The sequence below is a fragment of the Solanum dulcamara genome, chromosome 9, assembly GCF_947179165.1.
Source record: "Solanum dulcamara chromosome 9, daSolDulc1.2, whole genome shotgun sequence".
In the NCBI taxonomy this organism is placed as follows: Eukaryota; Viridiplantae; Streptophyta; class Magnoliopsida; order Solanales; family Solanaceae; genus Solanum; species Solanum dulcamara.
Window position 1 is genome coordinate 9,694,023 of NC_077245.1, and position 26,784 is coordinate 9,720,806.

General features: G+C 34.4%; 1 protein-coding gene across 1 annotated transcript; it reads right to left on the minus strand.

The window, feature by feature from the left end:
* Window positions 1–2,646: 2,646 nt before the first annotated feature.
* LOC129902380 (uncharacterized) lies at window positions 2,647–5,475 on the minus strand. The gene is made up of 5 exons (XM_055977604.1): window positions 4,989–5,475; window positions 4,826–4,899; window positions 3,936–4,059; window positions 3,532–3,816; window positions 2,647–3,167 (listed from the first exon to the last, which is right to left on the minus strand). Exons 1-5 carry the CDS (start codon window positions 5,112–5,114, stop codon window positions 2,913–2,915), a joined length of 864 nt encoding a protein of 287 aa, XP_055833579.1. The 5' UTR covers window positions 5,115–5,475; the 3' UTR covers window positions 2,647–2,912.
* Between the last annotated feature and the right edge of the window lie 21,309 nt (window positions 5,476–26,784).

A 26,784-nucleotide genomic window follows, 5' to 3' on the forward strand; every position in this document is an offset into this window, starting at 1 on the left:
CATTCAATATTATAAAATTTAAAATTTAAAAAAAAATCAAATTAGTAAAAAATAATATGTACCTAATTTTAATTTTTGATAATTTATCTTCATAGGTTAAGATAATCTTAAATCATTTTAACCTTGATAAACAAGCCATCATTGAAAGGTTTACATTAACAATTCATTAAAACTTGCACTTTATTCTTGATGTATAATTACTTACTCAAAATATTTTTAAAATATTATTATTATTTAACAAAATTGTATACTACTTGACTCTACATACACGTGTCGAAAACCTATTTTTCTTAAAATATATGCAAAAGATTAACTTTTACAACTTTTTTGAATTCAGACTTTAAATTGATAGGATTAATATATGTCAAATAATCTGCTCGAGTATATAAGTTTAAATCAACATTTTAAATCTTATGGCAATCGAAAACCTCTATACTTAAATGAGAAATAAGACAAAGTTCTCTAGTAGTCATTGATTTTTTCATTTCTATATGGATGACCAGTGGAGTAAGCAAAGAAAGATCCGCGATAAAACTGTCTCCTTTCTTCATATCTCTACTTACTGAATGTTGCGGTAAATGAACTATTAAAAGAATTTAAGCATGAGACACATGAGCTGATTTATCTAGCATAATGTGTATAATTGCATAAGTTGTTCTTCATACATGTGTATCAATGTGTATATTTATTATAGAACTTGTATAACTGATTTTATATTAATTTTTTTAACAGAATTTGAGTATGATATACATGAGTTATGTTGTCCTACAAAATATGTATAAATTATCCTTCATACATGATCTGATTTGTGAAACGTAGAATTAATTTCTTCACAATATATGTAAGCTTGGTTAGTTTGGTCAATGGAGGAATTATTAGGTGTCTTTAGTTGGAGATTAAAAAAAAACAAAGTAATGTATTTACGTTAGGATTGTTAGTAATGGATATATATTTTTGAAATATGAAATAAGATAGATATTGTATTTATGTTAGGAAAAATACATATTTATGGAGCATGAAATAAGAAAGAAATTTTTGCCGTCCTAGTAATACATGGTAACAATTGGAGTTTGGTATGATGCCCATTTTTGGGGGCTTTTATTAGCTAAACCTAATATATATAGTTTGCTAAAAATATGTCAATAAATTAAACAAAAAAAAAAAGAATTAAAATGTCTTAAAGTGTGCTAAATTCACATCATTTGTCATCCATTGACAGTTTGATCAAACCATGCTCGTTACTTAATCGGGTCGAGAATTAACTCATCATAATTAGAAGATTAGTAAGGGCGAATATGTAACTATACACATACTTTTAAGGACATTATTGTCAAACTTAGTTCCTATCCACAATTATGCAATAATTTATGAAGTTGCATTTGTGAAGCTACCTTGGTTAAATTGTAGTGAATTTTCTCAGTAATTAAAGGTATCACATAGGCATTTTCTAAGCCTTTTCTAAAAAATTCTTAATGTGTCATTTTGTATGATTTAAATTAGAAATTCTACGTTTACAATAACTATAATGTCATAAAATAAGAAAAGCATTACATTGTTTCCAACCCCAAAATATTTGTTTATTCCATCAAATCACCAAATGCCATAAGATTCCATCAAAATATTTTCCAAGTAAAAAGAATTTTGCCTCAACGAAGTCGCTTTCAACAATTGTCAGTTCACATTTTTTTTCTTCAAATTTATCTTAGTATAAAGCGTTCATGGATCATCCATCCCGAGCGATACAAAAAAGCACAATTCGATGCACATAAAAAAAGGAAAACTTATAAAAATTTCACTAATTTAGAAGTTAATGACTTAGATACATTCTAATATATAATATTACGAATCTTATCAGATTTTAGTGCATTTAGATACATGTATCTGAGGATACTTGGATTAAAATTAGGTGTAATTTATTCTAGATACACTATATTCAAGTAAATTCACATGAATCTCGCTCGCGTCACTCTCCTACCTCCCATCTCGCTCACCACTCTGCTATGTCTTTGATATCCCAGATACATGTGAATCACACTAGATACATACAGATACATGTATCTAGTATGATTCGCATGTATTTAGGATATATGACTATCTTGCTTACCTCCCTCCCAATTTCGCTCACCTCTCTCCCTATTTTAGTGTATCTTGTAACAAAAATACATATATTTAGGTGTATCTTCCCTAATATATGACAGGAAACTCTTAATTAGTAATAAAATACATAATTATTTGAAAATATAGATATAATTAATGTATATAATATGTATGTATATTTAATAAGATAATTTTCCCTATAAAAAAGGGGCCGCACCCCAATGGAGTTTAATGTAAATCTTACTGTAATTATGATTAAATAGAAAGATTACTAAAGAAAAAGGCTGATTTGATTGAGTTTTTGGTCGAAAGGAAAATTAACTAGACAGCAGCCCATAATAGAAATAAACTCACTCCTTTTAATCCCATTGGCATGAATAATTTGTTGCTACGTTTTGTAAGGTCAATTATATGTAAACTATACTTATTGGGCTGCTATTTATGTTTTTCTCCCCTCATAACTACTTTTCTAATAAAATCAAATTTATGTCCAAACGCCTACTAAATGTGAGTCCAAACAGAAAAGCGATATTACGAAATATAAAAACCCAGAAAAAAAACACAAATACTATTAATTAATTAATTGAACTCAGATGACACATCATCACAAAAACAAAGTCCACCAGAAAGAGATATTTATGAACATACAACCCAATTAGCCAAAAGTTCTTAGTTCTGGTTGACATGTCAAATAAGATCCTAAGGACATAAATTCCAGAACACTGGTCAAATCACATCAGAACCAAACCCCAACTACAAATAATGGATAAAAGGAAACACAAATTAATGATGTAAATTGAGTTAGACCTAGCAAGTTACACCAATGCAATGCTGCTCTCCCCACCTGGAGGCTTGCGAACCCCGCCATAGAAGTCCCGAGATTCTACTTTCCCATCTGCGAATATATTGCTTCCACTCATTTCTCGCAACTTTGCTGAGCTCAGATGCTTCTCAGCTGATGCTGGAGGATTATCGCCCTTGAAAATGTCATTTCCTGTGAGCTCTGCAAGTTTCTTTTCAGGAATCTTCTTGGCTGTCTTGACCACTTGTTCGTCACCAGACGAATCACCCTGACAAAAGACCAAGAAAAGAAAAAAGAACAAAAATGAGGCTGAACATATTTCGCTGATAAATGGTGGAAGGAATCAGAAATCAGATAACATGCCCTGATACTCTCTAATTATAAGTTTAAAGACAAACGGAGTAATCAACAGTTTCTTGGGGAACCATACAGATAGTCCACTAACACTAAGAATAATTCTACTGGATGGGCTTTGTATCTTGCAGATCTTTTCCTATTTCAATCGTTCAGCTTCAGCTGCAATAGCTGCTCTAAAAAGTAATTGGGTAAAGGTGAACCTATGGAGCACAAAACAGAATGTGGGATTATGCAGTTTATTGAGTGAGCATAAAGAAATCAATAGATGTACATACATTAGTTGGTGCAGGTTCTCCAATGGTAATGCTTTCTCTTAATGCCAATGCACGAGCAGTAGATGGACGAGGTTGAATTTCAGGTGGGGGAGCAAAGATGTCATGTCCAACAAGCTCCTTGGTTTTTGCATCAGAAATTTGTTTCTTCAACTTCATCTCAGACTCACTTTCTAGAGTTCCACTTAGTTCCCTCTGCTTTGCCACTTCAGGGATAGTGACTGGCTTCTTTGGAGACACGGTGTCTTCATCACCAAATGAAATTTGACTTATACCAGATACAGCTTGCTGGGGACAAAAAGCAGGTGTAAGAATCGAATCGTGAGGTTATATAGAGAAAGGATACAGAGTCCACAGATACATAGACTGCGAAGACCATACATGATGACATAAACTGGGAAGTGTACCTGATACATCCTTCTATTTGGGATGGGATTAGCACTGTCAGATTCTAAAATGCCATTTTCTCCATCAGATACAAAAATACCGCTACCTGTCATCTCCTTTAGTTTATAACCTGAACATGGTTTCCTGAGACAGCGCCAAACAGTTTCAGCTCATAGAATACAACTTAAGCAACAAATAACAAGGAAGGTGCAGCATAAATACAGCAGAATAAAGAACATAAATAATGATCTAAATATAATTTGGAAGCAGAAAAAAAGTAGTCTTGGAGGACCTCTGCAAAGGACATCTCAAGTAATGGAGGTGAAAAATACCTTTCATGGGTACAAAATACCATGACTAACACAATCCAGTATCTATTTTGTTGTCTAATATGTGACTTAGGTAGTGTCACATGTGAATAACAAACTATCGAGATAAGGATTTATCGATAAGATTCTGGAACTCGACTTTTAGTAATCGCAACACACAGACTGCTGACTGCAGATCTGAATGCATGAATGCGATTTAGAAATAGCACACAATTAATATTATGTGGTTGGCCTGATTGTGTCTGAAATGTTTGTCAAATTGATGCTCAACGTCTACACCAACTCAGTCCAAACTAGTTAGGATCCACTATATAAATCAATTTAAATTAATAGCAGGACCAAAAACTAACAAAATAAAAACAGAGAAAAATGCATTGTTGAAACCGTGAAGAGTACAGCCAAAAATAAGAGAAAAACAAAAAATAAGAAGCAAACAAATTCTCCGTACTATGATTGGCCATGGACGCATTCAACGCCCTCTTGTTTGCTCAGATAAATCAACAAAATAAAAATTATACATATACCGAAAAACAGAAAAGACAAACTAAAAAATCAAAATCGCAAAAAGTTGAATCATTCACCTCTTGTTCAAGCTCTCAACTTCCTCATCTGTCACTTGACCACCAAATACCACCTTTTGGATCCCATCAGACGGCTGCCATTTCACCAAAAAAAATTAAACAAACAAGTAGTTTTTTAATTAAAAAAAATATTCAGAACTTTTTCAGGAATAATCATCCTTACCTGACGAGAACGGGCAGCGGAAGCAGCAGAACCGATTGCCTGGGAATTTTCCGGCGGATTTTCCGACCAAGTGAGCAGATCTGCAGTGTTAGTGTGTGATTTTCGAACTGGAGTGCTTTTCTCCATTTATTTCTTCTTGTGCTAACCACAAATGCTACAAAAAATCAAAACCCAGAAACAGAATCTTCTTCTTCTTTCCTAACTCAAGACTCTTCACCTCAGCTTCTGTCTTTGGAAAGGAATAAATTAAGAGATCTAAGGACCGAATTAGAAGGTGTTTTTTGGGCTTTTTTGTAAGGGGGGGACTTTGTGCTTCCTTTGAATCTACTACTCTCTGTTTTTTTGCTTGCAGTGAGTGTTTGTTGGGACTTGGGAGCTACGATAGATAGAAAAAGAGAGAGGGAGAGAGAGAGAGGGGAAAATGGGAAAATGGGAAAATGGGAAAATTAGGAACGTTACTGTGTGTATGTGTGTGTAAATAAGAGAGAGAGAATCGAGATTTATTTAGGGGTTTTAAATTTTTTTGAATTTTTACTCCGCCAGATTTGTTACTAATTTATTTATTTAATTAATTAATTTTTGGGCGTGGGGAGTGGGTAGGGGGGTGGGGGTGAAAGCATGTGCACAGCTTGGACAGGCACGTGCCGGTAGGTGGGTCCCTAGCTTTTTCTTCTTTTCACCCAGGATACCCCTATCTAATTTTGTCTATTTAATTTGTCGTACGTACATATTAGGTCGGACATTTTCAAGTTTACACGATAATTAACAAATTATTAAAAGATTTTTTTATTTTTTTTATTTATATCAATGTAATATATATAAAGTATAGAAATAACTAGTATTGAGAATTATTTACATTCAAAATGTCATATTAATTGTAGGAATAAAATAGAAAAAATTTAATTAGTTCTATTTTGATTTAGTAAGTGATTAAATAATATGAAACAAATATTTTTAATAAGATGTCAATCTAATATGAGACGGAGGGAGTATTACTTATTCACTATCTTTTTGCATGTCTTTTAAGAAATTATAAAAAAAAAATTAAGGGTAAACTAGAAAAAAAAATTAACTTAATTTTGTAAATTCACAAGTAATCTTGACACAGATATTGGATGATTAATATGAGATAAGAGGGAGAACCGTCTTTTCTTTTCTTTTTGTTTTTCTTTTGCTCTTATGGTTGTCTTCAAAATATTTCAAATTAAAAGTTAGGTCATTTATTGCGCCACAATTTTTTGAAATCTTGTCTTGATGTTTAAGTGATAGTGATCAACTAAGATTAGATGGGATAAAGAATTATAGTCAGTATAGGAAAGTTATTATCCACGAGGAAGCAATACTATGTTGAAAATTATTTCTTGTGGCGCTGGAAAGTGTTTTTTTCAATAGCGGTTATTCGCTTCAAAAATTATTTTTTATTAAATTTGTTTTATATTTATGGTTCAAATTCAAAATGTCTAATGAAAAATAAAGAGTAGTTACTCTCTTCTCTCCTCTTTCTTCCTGATTACTCTAACTAAAAAAGATGACTCCAAAATATTATATTTTTTAACAGGAAAAAAATAATTATATATATATATTGTTTTCCTGTTAAACCAAGAAAGTATATAGTTATTATCTACTCATTAAAAAAAGAAATAAAGTAATTTCGTTAATTATTACTTAATTGATGCTTACATATTTTTTTTAATGAATGTGTTAAAACTTTTTTTTTGTTTTGGTTATATGACCAGTCCGATACGTAAGCCTAAATAATGAAGCTGTAACATTGTTGTGCAGATTTAAGACAATATTTTCATCGTTGCCCTAACTTTACATTTTTTTTTCTTTCTTAACTTAGAATAACAACCACCACCATTCCAATTTACTCTTACATGTGGAATTTGACATGTGGAATTTGACATGGGTGAATTTACGCAGATTATATCTTTATGTTTTTGAAGTTAAGACACTATTTTAAATTAATTTTTTATTATTATTTTTTATTTGATGTTCGAAGTTCATAGAGTTCCGATTAAATTTGAATCGCGCACTGCAGGATCCATTCGGAGGTGACACTCCCTACATGAATTTTTCCATTCTCAGAACGCGAACCCAAAACCTCTGATTAAAAGTAAAATAGTCTCATCACTATACCACAACTCATGTCGGTTAATTAATTTCTTTTAAACTAGAATATGGAATATAATAGGACAAAATTATGCGAGTTTATGCTTTCTAAGGCTATTGATTAGACTTCTGGAGGTCATGATAGAAGCTTCGATCTACGAGCGGTTCTTTCCGATTTTCTACCATGGAGAATTTTACTATATATTAAAGATTAAAAACATTGTTTATGTATATGGTATGTAAATATGTAATAGATATTAAATTTAATTTAACTTTTTCCGTGTTGCTTACTTCTTATATTTTGAATTTCTTTAATAAATTTGTTGGCTTTGTTACTGCTTAATATTGTCTCAAGACACAAGTACATAACATTCATCAAAGCTAGTATATTTGTAATATTTATTTAATGAGTAAAAGCTTTTCCTTTTTAATTTCCTCTAGTTTGATAATATTACATTTGCAATCGTCACAAGGCAAAAAAAATTAAAAAATTATTAAATGGAGTATTACATGTGAAGGGCATTTGCGTCTCCATGAAGTATAAGAATCTGTTCTTCTTTTTCTAGTGCTTTTATGCATGATATGCTCATGTGACCTTGTTGTATGATTCATGTGATCCTAAAGTTACCCATTGTATCCATATCTATTGCACTCTTTAATTTTTCCAATCTAGTGGTCCCTTCTCAAATTCTTCTAAAGTTTATATGTATGAAAAATTTAAAGGGTTGGGGTGGGGTGGTGGGGTTACTATCACCTTAATTAGTGTTGATGTATATATCAATTACCACAACTGAGAAATTTAACTATAACAATCTCAAAATACACCCTAAAAATTTGAAATGTACAAGAAAACTTATAATTTATTCGAAGATGATCACATTTGATATGGATGAAATTAGCAGAAATGAAAATGAAATGAAGAAAGATTGCTTAAGATAGATGTGGTTTAGTTATGTCTAAAGTCAGCGACACGAATTCATAAATATAAAATTAGAGAACTGAAAATATTAAATTAAAACGAGACAGATCTTAAATCACATGAAAATGAAAAGAAATTACGTTTAAAAACCTACCATCTATTAAAATTTAAAACTAAGTGAAAAAAATAGGACATAGTAGTAAAGAAATCTATATGGAAGCTATACAAATTAGCTGTAAGCCTATAACTAAGTTTTTAGTCTAGGAGCATTTTACTTTACTCTTGTTATAGAAGATATAAGAAACTTCTAGCGCTAAAGAATATCTTTAAAATATTAGTAATAATTATACTCGAACGCTACAAACATTTCAGTAAAATAAATATTTTATGAAGGATAATTATATGATATCAAGATATAAATAAATAAAATAGTAAAAAAGTATTTTTAATTAATATATTTCAAAGAGACATAAAAGAGCAGAAAAATAAAACCTATTTAAATAGCTGAACATCTTCATCATTAATTCATGAGGATTCGAATTACATTGAAAGATGAATTAAAATATATATTCTTTAAAAAATATATATCAATTCCATAATCTTATATATTTCCCCAAGTCCAATGTGAAAATGTCATACCAATTCTTGAATTTCCAACAAGAGTAATAAATGATATGCCTTAAAACTTGCTAATAAATAATCAACAAATACTGCAAAGGATGTACATTGGTTTGGTGCTTCTGACTATACCTTACTCTGACTACAATTGACAATAATTTAAATAGTTCTTCATTAGTAGGTAAAAAAAAACACTATACAAGGTTTGCTGGATAAAATTAAATAAAGTTATAAGAATGTGAAGATTGTCAGAGAATGGACCCCTACACATCATGTGGGTTATAATAATGATCCAAAAAAATTAAAAGTTAAAACTCCCCTCCTCTTCCACGTTGTCACCTGCAACTAAAACTTGGAACACACACAAAACACAACGAACAAAATTCAAGATTCTTTAAAGTTTAATGGATTTTCAAAGTGTATATTATTGATAATATTATCCTTGAAGTGATTAACGTAAAGTAACCATAAAATTGTTATCTTTCATTAAAGGTTACTTCTTCTTACCGGACGGGCCACCTCCGAAAATATATTTATACAAATAATCGATCGAATTTAATTTATTGTTTACTTTATTAATTTGATATACATTAATTATATTTTTTTTATTTGATATACATTGGTTATATATGATTTAGTCTTAATCTTGTTCAATTGACATGTAAATCAAACGGGGATTTTATTAAAATATAAGAGTGGATTAAAGTCTCACATTGATTGAAAAATAAATTAACGATTTTCTATATAAACGTAGACAATCCTTCTTTTATGAATTAATTTTTGGGGTTAAATTAGACTTAGATGGTCATGTCTTTATGTTAAAAGGGAAAAAGGAAATTGAAAGAAAACGAATCGATTCACATCGATAGCTGCACTGAAAAATTGACAAATTAGCTAGGGGAATATAGAATATTGTCCAACAGTACTCTACTACACATGATACAACCGAAGTGCACAGTAGAAATTATGTGTTTTTTTCTTTTTGATTTTGCGAAATTTATTAATCAGATTAATTCGCAGAGAAAAAGATTTAATAGCTTTGTATAAAATTCATCACATCAAATATGATATTTAATTATTATCTAATAGTTATAGAACTCTAATTATATAACCAGCAACCAAAGTATTCCTTACTTGTCCACTGGAGGTGACAACATCTCACACTTTTTTCATAAAAAAAGTCTAGGCCTTCATATTATGTGGTTTGCTCCTGATTGCATCAAATAAAGTAATTATAATGTAATTTCTGAAAATTCATATATTAGAGTAAGAATATATTTAACTAATCATATTTATGCATTAATTGCATTTATATAATTATTGGGTAAAACTTTTTTCTTTTTATTACTAATATTTTCTTCGTCTATTTTTTAGAGATGACCGAGAAAAGGAGGGAGTAGGGTTAAGAGAAACTAGAAAGGAAATGTAAATTTAATAAATTACAGGTTTGGTCTACAAAATTTGTGCTAATTAGCTTCATTTTGGTCATTACCAATCGTATTTTTCTTGTGTATTCTAATTTTTGCTATTTCACCTAGCTATGGTTTATTATTACATGTGATTGTGACATACATTTGTTAAAAGTAATTAATATTCCTTAAAAAAATTAGAAAAAGTAGAAGTAGGAAAATTGTTTTAAAATAAAGAGTGGAAATAGGTCAAACCTAAATTGACACGTCCACAAATTTTGGCTTTACTAGTTTCTTATTATATATATATATATATATATCTTAAATATTAAGAAATTAAAGCCAAATTTTTTGGCTAAAATTCAGACTTGTGTTGATCCAATTTCATTAAAAAATTATCATAAATTGAACAAGTTAAATTATGATCCGCATTTTTTGTTAACCCACCATAAAGGGCAGCCCGGTGCACTAAAACTTTCGTTATGCGCGGGGTCCGGGAAAAGGCCTGACCACAAGGGTTTATTGTACGCAGTCTTACCTTGCATTTCTGCCAGAAGCTGTTTCCAAGGCTTGTTAACCCACCATCTTCTGCAATTTTAACCCAATCCATCTTTGCTAAGGCCCACGAGCGTCTACGTTTTCGTTCACCAAACTCAATTGAAAAATATAAAAAATAAAATAAAATAAAAATAGTTCTAGGTTTTTTGTGAATTTTCAACAGAAAATAATAATAGTAGTAATAATGCCAAATAAATGAACTAATACAATTTTTAATAGAATTTTCCAACGGGGTATAAATCTTACAAAATTGCTTCTGATTATACCTTGTTCTGACAATATCTGACAAAAATTGAGACACGTATTATAAATAGTTATTTTTTTAATCACTCATATGAAAAATATTGGTTCAATTAATTTAAATTAGTGTCAGGTGGTATATATTAAAAGAGAAACATTTATATCAGATGGCAAAAGAATGGATCCAACACAATAAATCATGTTTATCTCACCATAATCATTGATTGTATCATGAAAATATATCCATAAATGTATGCCGCAGTGGGTATGGCAGGGAGGAGACAGCGAAAGAGGCCAAGAAAAGAGATAACAACATCATCTGGAAACATCATCAGTCACAAGAAACTTGGCTCACAACTGAAAGAACTTCTCGAGCAGGCATGAGAAGCATCAAGTAGTAACAACAGTCCTATAATGAAGACGAATTAACACATTGGTACCTTAAGGACGATCCAAAAGAGTATTAACTGGAACCAGAGGACATACAGACTCTACCAACGAAAGATTTTGCAGTATGTAATGACCTTGAGGGTGATTTTCGAAAATTTGTACAAAACACGCGTGAATAGTAACACGTATGAACAGTAACATACGTGAACAATAACTTTTTGGGCAGAAAATGTCCCTTTCTTCCCATTTCAATATTTTTCATCATTTGTTTGAGTTCTTGAACTCCTTGAGGTGATTTGAGAAGAGATTTTTAGGGCAAAGTGTTGGATAAGTGATTTTTGACCTAAAACCTTCCTTTTTCATTAAGTGTTTGATGATTTTAACCCCTAAAGTTTAGTTTCAAACCCCAAAAATCTTTGTTTCTTCTCTATTTCAAATTTAAGGAAAATGGTGATTTCTAACTCGTTTTGAGCTCTATTTTTTGGGTTTTTCAACCATGAGTTCCTTATTACAAGTAGAATGTGATTGTCCAATAAATTTCCAGATTTGTTCTTTTTTGAAAATAATCAATTTTTGGACTATTTTATCCCTGATTCCGAAACCTATCAATATGGATGTCATTGGACTCTTTGTGATGTGTATGTTTTATTGTTGATATTGGGTTGTCAGTCCGGATATTGAATTCGAGAGTTGCTTGTTCGATGGAGGTGTTCGTGTGCGGTTTCGGCAATTGAAGTAGGTTTGGCTATCCTTTTTTGAGATTGAGATGGGGTAATTAGTCATTCATATGTTATAGACTTTGGGATGAGGTCTTAGTATGATTTAAGAATGTTATATATATTGTGATGCCCGTGTGAGGGCTTATTTATTAATGTATTGCCATGTGGGGGTTTATTTATATTACATAGCCCGTGTGGAGGTCTTATTTGTTATCTTATTTGCTTTGAGAGGATGTGATTCGTGATTTGCCTAAGAGAGAGGCTTGAGTATATTATTTGACTTGTGATGCTCTCCTAAGAGGTTGAGTTGGGGGTATTGAGCATACTTGAATATTGAAATATTATTGAGAAAGGGGTGAATATTTAAATGGAAGTATTTCCTTCCCATTACTATCTATTGAGGGTGAATATCATGTGTAGGTTAAGTTTTGAGAACTTTGAACCTTGTACTATATTTGAGTTGAATATTACTTTCATGTCATATGTGTTTTAATGCATTCATCCTCATTCATCATATCATGAAATATGGGAAGTTGAGAAATATGGAAATTCTTTTTGAGAAAGAAAATAAAACACCTTTAAACCTTTGTATCTTGAGTCCCTGACTGAGGCAGTTTTACGGCAGGGTAGTGGATGCATTGTGATCCCTTGACCACGAGGAGGTGGCAAGGTAGATGAGATATTGTGATTGAGGTATATGGTCTGCAAGACCCCCATGGGTCCTGCTTGGTAGCACAGCTCGGTAGGTGTATACGATAGGTTGTGCGACAGTCTTGATTCCACCGTACCACCACATCATTGTATCATCATATTGCATTGCATTGCATTGATATCTGTGCTGCTTGAATTATCTGATTAATTGTGATTATAAGCTGTTATTACGGGTTTACTTTACTCGTGCCACTATATATATATAAACTAGCGGCACCGATGCCGAAGTGGGATTTTTTTATATGCAGGTGAAAGCGTTTTTTAGTTTTTTTTATAGGTTTGATTAATTCCTTATACTCAGTCAGCTAAAACCTACTGAGTACATGTGAATTGTACTCACCCCTACTTCTGTATCCCTTTTTGATACAGATACTAGTCGAGGTACCTCCCATGACAGTTGTTATTCTAGCAGATTGTGTATTCTCAGATTAGTGGTAAGGTTCCAAAATTTGGATCGTCACTAGTCTATCTTTATTTTTCAGTCTTTTGTATTATTCAGAGACTTATGTTGTATCTTCAGATTCGAACCTTATATTAGATGCTCTTTATACTTATGACACCAGGTTTTGAGATAAATTTTTATTATTTTTTTTCCTTTTTATTTAAATTGTGACATCACTTTCCCTTTTGGGAGTCTTGTGTGATTTTTATTTTTAGAGTTACACATCAGATTGGGTTTTGAGATGTGTGCCATCATGATCTAGATTTTTGAGTCGTGACAAATTGGTATCAGAGCCCTAGGTTCATCGGTCTCATAAGTTGAAGAGCAGGGTGTCTAGTAGAGTCTTGCGAATCAGTACGTGGACGTCCGTAGTTATCTTTGAGAGGCTACAAGATACTTAATAGGAAGACTTCCTTTATTTTATTCCATTTGTGTGATTTATTCATATTAAATGTTGTATACCTCTGATCTATTTCTTCTACGCAGATGGTGAGGACTAGAGCCATAATTACTGAGGGTGAGGCTGCACCTGCTGCCCGAGCCCCAGTACGCGGGTGAGGTAGATGACGTAGTGGAGTCAGGGGATGAGGATGAGCGAGGGGAGCGGCACTTGTTTGTGGATGAGCTAAAGAGCCATCACCTGAGCCCATGTACGAGCATGAGGATGACTTAGAGCAGAAGACTAAGGAGCAGAGGGCATCCCAGCCTCCTGTGGTTCTCGATAGTACTCCGATGCTTCAGGAGCTACTGGTTCGATTATTGGCTAGACTAGATAGTACTCCTACCTTTGGTATTCTTCCAAGTAGCGTAGGTTCTTCTATCATAGTTGGTGCTACACCGCTAGTTTAGGGGCCTAGTGTAGGATTTCATACTCCTGGTTCTTCTTTAGTGCCTTCTATTACACCTCCGAGATTTGTAGCTTTGCTAATTTTTGCTAGTGCTGCCATGTCGATAGATGAGCAGAAGAGCTTCGAGAGGTTTGTTTGATTGGCGCCTCTAATATTTAATGATACAGCCGGAGAGAAAGCCTATGACTTTTTGACTGAGTGCTAAGACAAGTTGTTCAACCTAGGCATTTTAGATGCACATAGAGTAGCTTACACTTCATATCAATTTGCGGGAGTAGCCAAGAAGTGGTGGAGGTCGGTTCTTGCTCGTAGACCTATTGGTTCTCCTATGATGAGTTGGTAACAGTTTACTGAGATGTTCCTTGAGATATTTGTGCCTTATAGCCTCCGTGATCAGCGCATGGATGAGTTTGACAGACTGGAGCAGGGCTCCTTATCTGTATCTGAGTACGAGACTCGTTTTCATGAGTTATCTCGTTATGCTATGTCGAGTATTCCCATTGAGTTTGAGCGGATTCGTAAGCTAGTGAAGGGACTCACTATTTATCTCTAGGAGGCTACAGTCTCTCTTGTACTGTCTGGAGGTACGTTTTAGAGTATTATTGATCATGCCAGAATAATAGAGAGTATCCGACGTGCTAGACAGGGCGGGGCCAAGAGGTTCCATCAGTAGGGTCAATTCAGCGGTCATTCCTCCAAGGGCAGAGAATATTCGGGTTCAGGAACCCATGATTATCAGGGTAGACCGGTCCAGGCAGCTATTCAAGGTTCTTTGGGCTCCAGAGGCCATTTTGACACTTCTGGTTATCCCCCAAGGGGTTCAGGTCCTCGAGGTTGTTATGTATATGATGAGTTTGGGCATAAGGCCCAAGATTGCCCCAAACGTGCTCCTTCTACTAGGTAGCTCGGGGCACCAGTTGTTTATTCTACAGATGCTCCAGCTATTCGAGGTTCTTAGCAGAATACTAGAGGTGGCACCCGTGGTGCTAAGGGTGGAGCACGATGTGGTACTCGTGGTGGTTCGCATGCTAAGGGTGACCATCAGTTATGCTATGCTATACCGGGTAGATATGAGGCAGAAGCCTCTAATGCAGTTATTACAAGTATTGTTTCAGTTTGCCATCGTTCTGCTTTAGTATTATTTGACCCAGGGTCTACCTATTCTTATGTGTCAACTTATTTTTATGTGGGTATTGATTGTGTGAGTGAGTTCCTTGATGTGCCTATTACTATTTCTACCCCTGTAGGTGAATCTTTAGTGGTGGATCTGGTATACAAGGGATGTTTGGTGATATTTTCGGATAGAGAGACTCGTGCAGACTTAATTTTATTAGAAATGCTTGATTTTGATGTGATACTGGGTATGGACTGGTTATCTCTTTATCATGCTATATTAGATTATTATGCAAAGACCATGATCTTGGCTTATCCCGGGTTACCTAGCTTGGTATGGAAGGGTAATCCGAGTTGGTATCCTAAGGGAGTGATATCTTATATTCGTGCTCTTCGCTTGATGGATAAGAGTTGTTTGTCTTATTTGTCTCATAGACGTGATCTCACTACAGAGTCATCACCTATAGAGACTACGAGGGTGGTGAGAGAGTTTATGGATGTATTTTCTACAGACTTGCCGGGAGTTCCTCCAAACCGTGATATCGATTTTGTGATTAATTTGGAGCCTAACACTAAACCCCTCTCTATTTTTCCTTATCGGATGGCTCCGACAAAATTAAAGGAGTTGAAAGAACAATTGGAAGATTTATTGAAGAAAGGGTTTATTAGACCTAGTATATCACCGTGGGGTGCACCAGTTTTATTTGTGAAGAAGAAAGATGGTACTATGAGAATATGTATTGACTATCGACAGTTGAACAAGGTCACTATCAAGAACAGGTATCCTCTCCCTCACATTGATGATTTATTTGACCAGCTTCAAGGTGCATCGGTGTTCTCAAAGATTGATTTGAGATCAAGTTACCATCAGTTGAGAGTTTGGGAATCTGATATCCCGAACACTACATTTAGGACTCGTTATGAGCATTATGAGTTTGTGGTTATGTCATTCGGGTTGACTAAAGCCCCGACTGCTTTTATGGAGTTGATGAACCGGGTATTTCGACCTATTTTGGACTTTGTGATCGTGTTTATTGATGACATCTTGGTTTATTTCAAGAATGAGGCGGATCATGTTAGGCACCTGAGGACAGTTCTTCAGAGATTGAGAGAGGAGAAGTTATATGCAAAATTCTCCAAATATGAGTTTTGGCTTGAGTCTGTGACATTCTTGGGTCATATAGTGACCAAGGATGGTATTATGATTGATCCAGCCAAAGTTGCAGCGGTTCGTGATTAGGTTAGGCCTACTTTAGTTATCGAGATTTGGAGTTTTATTGGGATGGCAAGCTACTATCATCGATTTATTCAAGGATTCTCTTCAATTGCAGCCCCATTGACTAGGCTAACTCAAAAGACCATGGCATTTCAGTGGACTGATGAGTGTAAGGCGAGCTTTCAAAAGCTCAAAGAACTATTGACTTCAGCACCTATTCTAGCCTTACCCGAGAAGGGCGTGACCTTTATTGTGTTTTGTGATACTTCAGGAGTCGGCTTGGGTGGTGTATTGATGCAAAAAGGTAGAGTTATAGCTTATGCTTCTCGACAGTTGAAGGTACATGGATGCATTGTGATCCCTTAACCACGAGGAGGTGGCAAGGACGATGAGATATTATGATTGAGGTATATGGTCTGCGAGACCCCCATGGGTCCTGCTTAGTAGCACAACTCGGTAGGTGTATACGACGGACTGTGCGACAGTCTTGATTCCACCGTACCACTACATTATTGCATCATCATATTGCATTACATTGCATTGATATATGTGCTACTTGAATTATCTGATTAATTGTGATTATGAGCTGTTATTATGGGTTTACTTTACTCGTGCCACTATATATATATAAACTGGCGGCACCGATGCCGAAGTGAGACTTTTTTCTATATACAGGTGAAAGCGTTCCTTAATTTATTTTATAGGTTTGATTAATTCCTTATACTCAGTCAGCTAAAACCTACTGAGTACATGTGAATTGTACTCACCCCTACTTTTGTATCCCTTTTTGATGCAAATACTAGTTGGGGTACCTCCCGTGACAGTTGATATTCTAGCGGATTGTGTATTCTCAGATTAGTGGTGAGGTCTCACACTAGTCTATCTTTATTTTTCAGTCTTTTGTATTATTCAGAGACTTATGTTGTATCTTCAAATTTGAACCTTATATTAGATGCTCTTTATACTTATGACACCAGGTTTTGGGATAATTTTTTATTTTATTTTCTTTTTATTTAAATTGTGGCATCACTTTCCTCTTTGGCAGTCTTGTATGAGTTTTATTTTTAAGGTTACACATCAAATTGAGTTTTGAGATGTGTGCCATTATAACCTCGATTTTTGGGTCATGACACAGTACTAATAACAAAGACACCAAAATATATTGTACCATCAAGCATTGTTCCATTGGTTCCTGCAAAGCCAGAACTTCAAGAGCATAATTTAGGAAAACAAATAGGTGAGTTGAAGGCAAATCTAGTAGGTAAGAACGAACCATCGGTTAGTCTATTTGCTAGAAATAGGGTTGTTAGTATTGGAATGACTTTGAGCTATATTACACCTGAAGTGGTTAGTGGTAATATAATAGTGAAATTAGATGGAAAAGAATACAAGAGAAATGGAAACTCTCGCTAATTCTATTTGTAATTGGAGAAATGCCTGAGTAATGAAGAGATTTATCTCTCAAAGCTGGACTATTGTGGCTAGCCCTGATTTGTTTTATCATGATGAGGTCTATTATGTATTGAAATTTCAATCTGAATCAGATATGAACAAGATACTATTTATGGGGCCTTATATTATTAACAACAAATCTATGATATTAAAACAATGGACCTTCAATCATGATTTCAAGGCAGAGTTCTTAACTAAAATTCTATTCTGAGTTACCTTTCCAAAATTACTACTAAATTGTTTGGGATGTGATTCATTGAGTATAATCGTGAGTGCATAGAAATTTCATTATTTGTGGATGAATGCATCACCAAACAAACATGAATATCCTATGCAAGAATATTAATAGAGGTTGCTGTCAAAAAGTCAATTCTTAATGAAATAAAAATCATGGATGCACATGGACAGTCGTTTTAATAGATAATTGCATTTGACTGGAAATCAGAGTGCTATGAAGACTGTATGATTGTGGGGCATAATTGTTATAAGTTAAGACTTAAGCAATATGACCGACCAAGATCAAAACAAAAAGGAAACAGACAAAACCTATATGGCTACCTAAGGAGACTGTTATTCAGGAACCAATCAAGACAATGGAGAAATATCAGGCATCCAAATCAGTGCAACAAAAGCATCACCCAAAAATGAGAATTTTGCACCAGTGATTACTAGAGGTAAACAACCAGTTAAGGTAATATAATTAGACCAGGCAGTACATGTATGGAGAGTTATGCTCAGGCTATATCAATCTCATAAAGAGTGACTTTGAAGGTATACAACCCACAATATTGTGTTGGAACCCTCCTCACTTCCTGATGAAAGGTAGCACCTCCACCAATAGCTAAATGTCTTGGTTAGTGTGGAATATAAGGGGTATCAACAAGAAATATTAGCAAAAGAAACTAGGTACTTATATAAAAGAAAATCACGTAAAGCTAATTGGCTTGGTAGATATTTGAGTTAAGATAAATAAGGTAGAAGCTATAGCTCAAATAATAGCTCCTGACTAGTGTTTGATACAAATTACACAACTGCTCTGAATGGGATATTATGGGTTATGTAGGATAATGTGTTTGAAGTTGCACTGGCTATTCAAGGTGCTCAATATATTCACTACCCAATACATAAAACCTTGGCTGGTGTAAAGAGACTTCAATGCGCTACTACACAATCAAGATAGATTGTATGGTGCTCCTGTAATAAGGACTGAAACTAAGGACTTTGTTGAGTGTATGTAAAGCTTGTTCTTAAATAAACTGACGTGGAAAGGAGAATTTCACTCATGGTCTAATAGAAAACTTTGTTCCGATAGAATTTATAGTAGGTTGTACATGGCAATGGGAAATGATGACTGGATGATGCAGTATGAACAATTGATGTTAGTCTACAAGCTTCCCCATATATCATACCACTCTCCTATGCTTCTTGATATAAACATAAATTCATGCAGCACTAAAATTCTCTTTAGATTCTTCAATGTATAAGCAAGAGATGTAGAGTTTGTCTCTATAGTACAAAGAAATTGCTTAGGAAGATTAAATGGTAATAAGTTAAGATGTATATGGCAAAATCCGAAGGAATTAAAGTCACATTTCAAAATGTTGAATGTCAATAACTACGTAGGAGCTACTGAGGATCCTACTAATCATAAACTTTTCAAAAATCACACAGTTGAATCTTTTCTCACATTATATTGATGAAATGAGACTCAAAGAGAAAGAGTTATTGCTCCAATTAGAAAAAATGGACCAATATTAATGAGGGTATTAACCAGCAAAATCAAGAGTTATGTGGATTAATTTAGGAGACTCAAACAAAAAAAATACTTCAGAGCAATGATCAAGAAAAGAAGACATAACAAGCAAATTGTAGAACTCACTTCTTTAAATGGTACAAAAATTGTGGAACTTGTTGCAATTCAAAATGAGATTGTCACATTTTATCAATCTATAATAGGGACTGCTCTAACTAGTACTATCGCAATAAGTAAGACCATCATGGTTATAATATTGTGTTTTTCAAAAGGGTTTGGCCAGTGATTAAACATAATATTTATGAAGATGTATAGGAGTTTTTCACTACTAGTAAGCTATTGAAAGTTGTGAATTGTACTGTTGTTACCTTGTTACCTAAGGTATCAATTTCATCCAACATAAGAGAATATAGGCATATTGCATGTTGTACTCTCTTGTACAAAATCATAGTAAAAATGTTGACTAATAAGATTCAAAAGGTGATAATAACTGTGATATCAAAAATCAAGGCTGGATTTCTCCTAGGGAGAAAAGTGACAGATAACATCATTCTTGCACATGAGCTAGTCAAAACATACAATAGGAAGAATCTCACACCTACATCATGATCGAGGTGGATATCCAAAAATCATATAATACTGTTGATTAGAAGTATTTAAAGCAAGTAAGGGCTAGTCTAGGGTTTCCTATAAACTTTTATAGATTAGGTTATGCAGTGTGTAACCACTGTTTTTTTTTCTTCTTGATCAATAGTGGATTGAAAAAACCTTTCAAGGCAACAAGAAGACTTAGGCGAGGGGATTCAATGCCCTTTTTTTTATTATAGTCATGGAGTATCTGAGTAGAAATTTAAATGACGTCACAAATTATAAGCAATTTAAAAATCACGTTGTGTGCAACAGACTCAAGATTACTCACCTGAACTTTACAAATTATCTCCTCATGTTTCCAAGAGGAGACCAACTATCTGTACAACTACTATATGAGAAATTTTCTGTATTTACAATTACTTCAGGATTGCAAGCCAATCTATATAAAAGTGACATGTATTTTGTAGAGGTTTCAAGCCCCACCTCTAAGTACCTTCACATAATAGGTCTATATATAGACCCTATTTCTAGCTGTTGCGATAACATGCATGAGGACATTAACTACATCTTCTTCAATTGCCCTGTTGCCTCCAATTTCTAGGAGGAAGTAATGTTAATACCACCTTCCCTTGGAAAGTTATCTCAAACCTTACCAGAGATAATTGGGAGACACTTTGAAAGGAAAGTAGAGGAAAGCCTTATAACAATCTTATCCCTTGGTAGGTAATAATCCCTTACTGCTTCTAAAACATCTTGATAAAGAGAAACGACAACATCTTTAAAGGAACAAAAGATGTCATCTCCTTCCCCAATGTCCTCAATTAGGCCACTAAGTAGCTGCTCATCATTAAGCCTACGAAGAATCACTCCCCCACCCTTACCACCATTGCGGTCAAATGGAACCTCCCAGCTCCTGAGAGCTTTATGCTTAACATGGATGGTGATACTATAAACTCTACCAATGTCGATGGTCTAGGTGGAGTCATTAGAAATCATAAAGGCAATTAGGTTATAAGATTCAGGAGCAAGGCCGCTCATAAAAACCCAAACATGACGGAACTTCAAGCTCTCTAAATGGGCTATGAGATCGCTCATGAGAACAATTAAATCCCATTAGAAATTAACATTAATTCCACGGAAGTCATTAATATGCTTAACATGGTAAGCTTTTATATTCTAACATTAGTTTTGAGTGCAGATATTTGATTCAGAAATTAGGAAATACAATAGTGTCACACGTCTTTAGAGAGCCTAGCAGGATAGCGGACAACATGAGCAAAGAGGGAACAGATACAGTGAATGTGGAAAAAGCACCATTTTGATAGTTTCACCAATGTTTGCTAACGAACATGTCTAGGCAGACATTATAGAGACTATGTTTCTTAGGAAAGTTTGTACTGGTAACAAACTATTTAGTGGTCGTACATCGGCCCACCTTTGTAACAATGACTCTAATGTGGGTGGTAATAGCCACCCCCTTTTGCCAACTAATTTATATATAATATGCTTTACTATCAAAAACAATATTTCAAATCGAGCAGGCTCTAGTATATAGTCATGGAGAGTTGTTTTTTATATATCTTGGAGTGTCACTATCCATCAAGAATTTCAGTATTGCCCAGCAACAATCCTTAATTGATCGAATTATAGCAAAAATCTCCTCCTGGACAACTAAAAAGCTATTTTATGTAGGGAGAATACTGTTACACCTCACACTTCTAAATTTGAAATGTCTCTTAAGTTCCTTAGACATTATCATGAGAGCCGGATAAGCTATGACGTTGTAATTTATTTGGTTTATTCTAGCTTGTACCGGTGTGATGTTCATGGAAAAAATTGATGTGAAAATACGGAGGAAGGCCGAGGGTAAAATTGGGAATTTTGGAGAGTAGTTTATGAATTGCAAAAAGAGAGAAGACTTGTAGCTTTTGGGCTTAAATAATAATAATTGCAATAAAGTAGTTTGGGCTTTAATAATAATAATAGTAATAGAAGAATTGCGGCCCAACACAAGAAACGACCCAAGTCTTGGAAAATTAGCTCATTAATTAAGTGGCCTATATATATGTTTTATGACTTATTTCCCTCATCCTTATCCCATAAGTCATTTTCTTTAAGAGAGTTCAAGAAGAGAGAAGAAGAAAAAGAAACCTTGAGCTAGAGAGAGAGAACTCGGATTTAGGAGGAAAAAAGTAGGTACGTTCCGATTTCGCTCCGTAAATTAGTTATTTAAGGTATCCTACGGTGGTATAGAGGTTTTTAATAACATAAAAATCCATTTTGGAGCAGTAAGAACGAGTTGCAAGTAATCCGCAACTTTCAGCACGCTAAAGAGGTTTCCGAGGCGCAATTTTGGCTAGTTTTGACCAATTTCGAGTAAGGTAAGGTTTCTCCTTTAAATTTGGACTTTATGGGGTTGTTTTGGAGTGTATTATATACCTTGTATACTGCTGAAAGTATAAAAAAATTGTGAATATACTCATCGAAAGAAACAACCTAAATTAAAGTCATCGTAGTTAAATTATAGTCGAAGTGAGGCGTTGTGTGTTTGGAGGCGGCTTCTGGTTGTGTGGTGTGTGTTGCAGGGCCTAAATGGGTTCTAAAAGAGTTGGAGGAGCTTATGGTTATAGCCATACGACCCCCGCTTCGTACAGTTAAAGGTTTTGTAAAATGGAAACTAGAAACCTTATTTTGGTATCGTAGTTTTGAGCGAGTCGTTTGGAGTTTATATTGCGTAATGTTGCCATGTTATATATATATATGAGCTGCTGGTTATATTGTTGGTTGGATGTAGGTATTAAGGACGTAATTGGGGATTTAGATAGGGCATATTATAAGGGAGGTGCAGTCTGATTTCCATTAACTTCTTAACTAGTTAAGGAACTAGTCGAGAATGCGAGTGAGGGGATGAGTTCTATGAATACTCGTGTGTAAACTAAGGCGCTGAAAAGTATAATGTTGTTAATACTCGTATTGCTTTCGTGTTACCTAGGTTCAAAGGACGACGAGGCGAATGGGATAAAGAGTAACCCATAAGAGGTATGTAAGGCCTATTCCTTCTCTTCTTTTGGCATGTCTTAGAGGCAAGTAAAAGGTGATATGATCTCTGAAATAATTTCATTTCTAAGTGTCTCTTATTCACTTCTGGATGATGAACTACTTTCCTAAAACTTTCTATATGTTAAGGAAGTAATGAATGTACAGACTCCTAGTCTTAAAGACTATAGGATGATAAGTGCTTCCGATTTCATAAGTGGCTAGTATTACTTTAGTACATGTCTAGGATCCCCGAGATTCTAATTGATGCAGCCCCGAATGGCAACTAAAAGACACGTGAGGTGATCACATTACTACTTTGATCCTCAGACGCTAGCTTGTTCTTCTTATACTGTTGAGTCTCCAATAATGATTTAAACTGCATATAGTTGCTCACTACTCTACTCGTGTATACGGTAATACATCTTTCTCCGAGTCCCGGGCCGGCTACAGATTCGTGCTTAATCTCAGTGCATTGTTCACCGAGTCCCTTACTAGAGGGCCGGGTACGTATGTATATATATGATGATGTGATGTAATAAGGTGGTGATGGCGTCGGACCTATGATGGTCCTACAGGTATGCTTCACTGGTTCCCTGAAAGGGTCGGCTATATTGTATAATTTCAGCATGCATGTTTGTGATTCCCAGGATTCAGGTACAGGTTCCTTATATGACATTTTATTCCTTGCTTCTCTGTTTCATATATGTTTCCAGCTATGTTATGCTATCTTATGTTTAACATACTCAGTACATATATCATACTGACCCCCTTTCTTCGGGGGGCTGCGTTCATGCCCGCAGGTACATATACAAAGTTTGGGGATCCGCCAGCAAAGGAGTCCCACTCAGCGGTCCGGAAGTGCTCCATTGTGCTGGAACCTGATTTTGGGTACTAAACCTTATTGTATATATTTGTTTTGCTCACGGGTACGGCGGGGGCCCTGTCCCACCTTATGTTACTGTTTTTTTACTCTTAGAGGTCTGTGGATACGGATGTGGGTTGTATGTGTACGTGAATTGTTTATAAGTTGTGTATGAGCTGTATATGAGTTGTATATGAGTGTATATGAGTTGAATATGTACTAATATGACTTATGATTTGGGGATTTCCCTGTGTCGTGGCGGTCTTGTCGGCTCGCGTATATGCGTGTTATGGAACAACCCTATATATTACTACAGCCTCGTCGGCTTATATGTTTTCTTACTTGTTGATGCATTTTGAGTATAAACAGGAGACAGGTTATGTATAGTTCGCAGGGGTATACGTGTGTGTCCAGTTTAGGCACCCGTCACGACTTACGGAGTTGGGTCGTGATAAATACAACTAGTTAAGACAATGATATTTGGATGTCAAACATATTGGGCACAAGATTTTTTGCTGCCAGCTAAAGTGATGAAAACAATTTAAGCCTACCGTAGAAGTTATATTTGGTTAGGAGCAAATATGGTCACCAAGATGACACTTATTTCATGAGATAAGATATGTACACCAAAGGTTACTGGAGGGCTTAACTTGGTGAATTTAAAAGTGTGGAACAAAGCAACAATCCTAAAAATGTGTTGGGATATAGAGCAGAAACAAGATAGGTTATGGATTAAGTGGATCCACAATTACTACATCAAAGGTCAAGGTATGGAAAAGCTCAGGTACCTACTCAAGCATGTTGGATGGTCAGAAAGGTTCAAGAAGGTTCTGGAAGCTAAAGATCTATTGCACTTACTGCATAATGGTGCTTCTAGAAAGAGAAGTATGATTAGACAAGCTTATAACCAATTACTTGGCAGTTATCTGAAGATTGAGTGGAGATGTCTATTGTGTCGTAACTCAGCAAGACCTAAAGCTATATTTACTCTATGGCTACAAGTCCAAAACAGACTTCTCACAACGAATGGGTTGCTGGAATGAATAATGCAAGTGGATCATTTATGTGTTATGTGTTCCAAAGTATAAGAAACAAGAGATCATATGTTCTTTGAATGCACATTTGCCAACTTACTTTGGAAGAGATTACTCTAATGGATAACTGTAGATCAACCTCAAAGCACAACCTAGACTGCAAGACAAGACAAAGGAGAGAAGCCACCAAACACATGTTTTGAAGTTAATCTACACAGAATACATCTATGCAATCTGAAAAGAGAGAAATACAAGAGTGTTTGAGAAACAAGAAACTGCAATGGAGACTATAGCACAACAAATTGCTTATGCATGTTGTGTTAGAGCTACTACACCTATCAGACTGTTCTTAGGTAGATATAGCTTTTAAAGTTTGTTTTTGAGTCTGAGCAATCAACTACTGTTCTATTGAGGTAGCTAGTAGAGTAGTACTGGCTCAACTTTATAAATACTATATTGGTATGAAAAAAAATTTTAATTACCAAAAAGATAAATGTATCCATACTATTCCTTATATCTATATTTTAAAGTTGTGGATCTTTTGATGGCCGGTAACTACTTTCTACTTTTCTTATTAGTTTCAACTCTGCTGGGTATAAGGAGAGAGTCTTCTACAAGTTGTATTACTGGTTGATGACTTGATTTTGAAAATGGTTGAGATGTCTCTCCTCGGCAAACCTTTCCTTGCATTCTTTTTGTATTCTCTTCAATCGCTCTTGAATCGGAGGATCAAAGATCAAAACATCCAGAGGTAGCACTGGTCCATCAATAGCAATATCTGTTGGTGAAATTACAAGATTATAAATTACAATTGAAAAATAAAATAAAGAAATTAACTTCACTTCTTTGCTGAGGCGTGGATATCTCGCTCTCTTTAAGGAGATTCAAGCCCACTGCAGTAAATCGTTTCACTAGTCCAGCAGTAGTACTCTTGACTTGTCCCCTCCAGGATACAACAGCCTTATCACAAAAATATAACTCAACAAACTCTGGACAAGAGTTGAGTTTAAAACTCTACACAAAGAACACTCCCTTTCAACTAAGAAGAACTCTCTTTTTAGACAAACTTAATTCTCTCAATTTTTTCTTCTCTTATCTTCCATTTCAAAACAAAGAAGACCTCTCTATTTATAGGAGAGAAAATCATATAAAGATGAAAAAATAATGGAATGTCATCATTATCATCATTTAGTGCACCATTATGATTTAGTCCACCATTATGATTTAGTGCACCATTTATTAGTGATAATTATGTTAAAAATACATAATGGAATGATTTAGTCTTGCACTAACTAAAGATGATAATGAAAGGCATTTTATGCACTAATGAAAAATAGAATAAAGATGACATTAAATGTCATCAATGGACAATTGCTAAAATTGCAATTTAATAAAATATTAAAATGTTCACACTAACAATATCCATTGCTCCCGCACCCAATCTAGTATCTCTTAGGTCGATATCCATGGACTTCAATAGCAACAGAGGGAGAAGATCAGTAGTAAAAAGTAACGAATTAGAAACTCATAAAAAGATTATCAAAAGCAAAACTAAACTAGGAAAAGGCGAAACTCAAGTGCTACACTAATACACTAAACTAGGCGTTACTCAACTAGTAAAATTATACGTTTATCAAATTATTAACAATATTTATAAATATTTTATCAATATTTAATTGTGAAGATATCCTCATTCCTCCATTATGCAGAGAAATTTGCAGGACAGAGATTAAAAATTAAAGAAGGTGATAAAAAGTCAAGATGGCAAAA

What these genes read in the sequence shown, in the direction of transcription:
- LOC129902380 (XM_055977604.1), bottom strand. Translation starts at nt 5,114, where the DNA reads ATGGAGAAAAGCACTCCAGTTCGAAAATCACACACTAACACTGCAGAT. An exon ending in CCGCTGCCCGTTCTCGTCAG is followed by an intron (nt 4,900 to 4,988) that starts GTAAGGATGATT and finishes GTGAAATGGCAG; the next exon opens with CCGTCTGATGGGATCCAAAA. An exon ending in GAGAACCTGCACCAACTAAT is followed by an intron (nt 3,168 to 3,531) that starts GTATGTACATCT and finishes GTCTTTTGTCAG; the next exon opens with GGTGATTCGTCTGGTGACGA.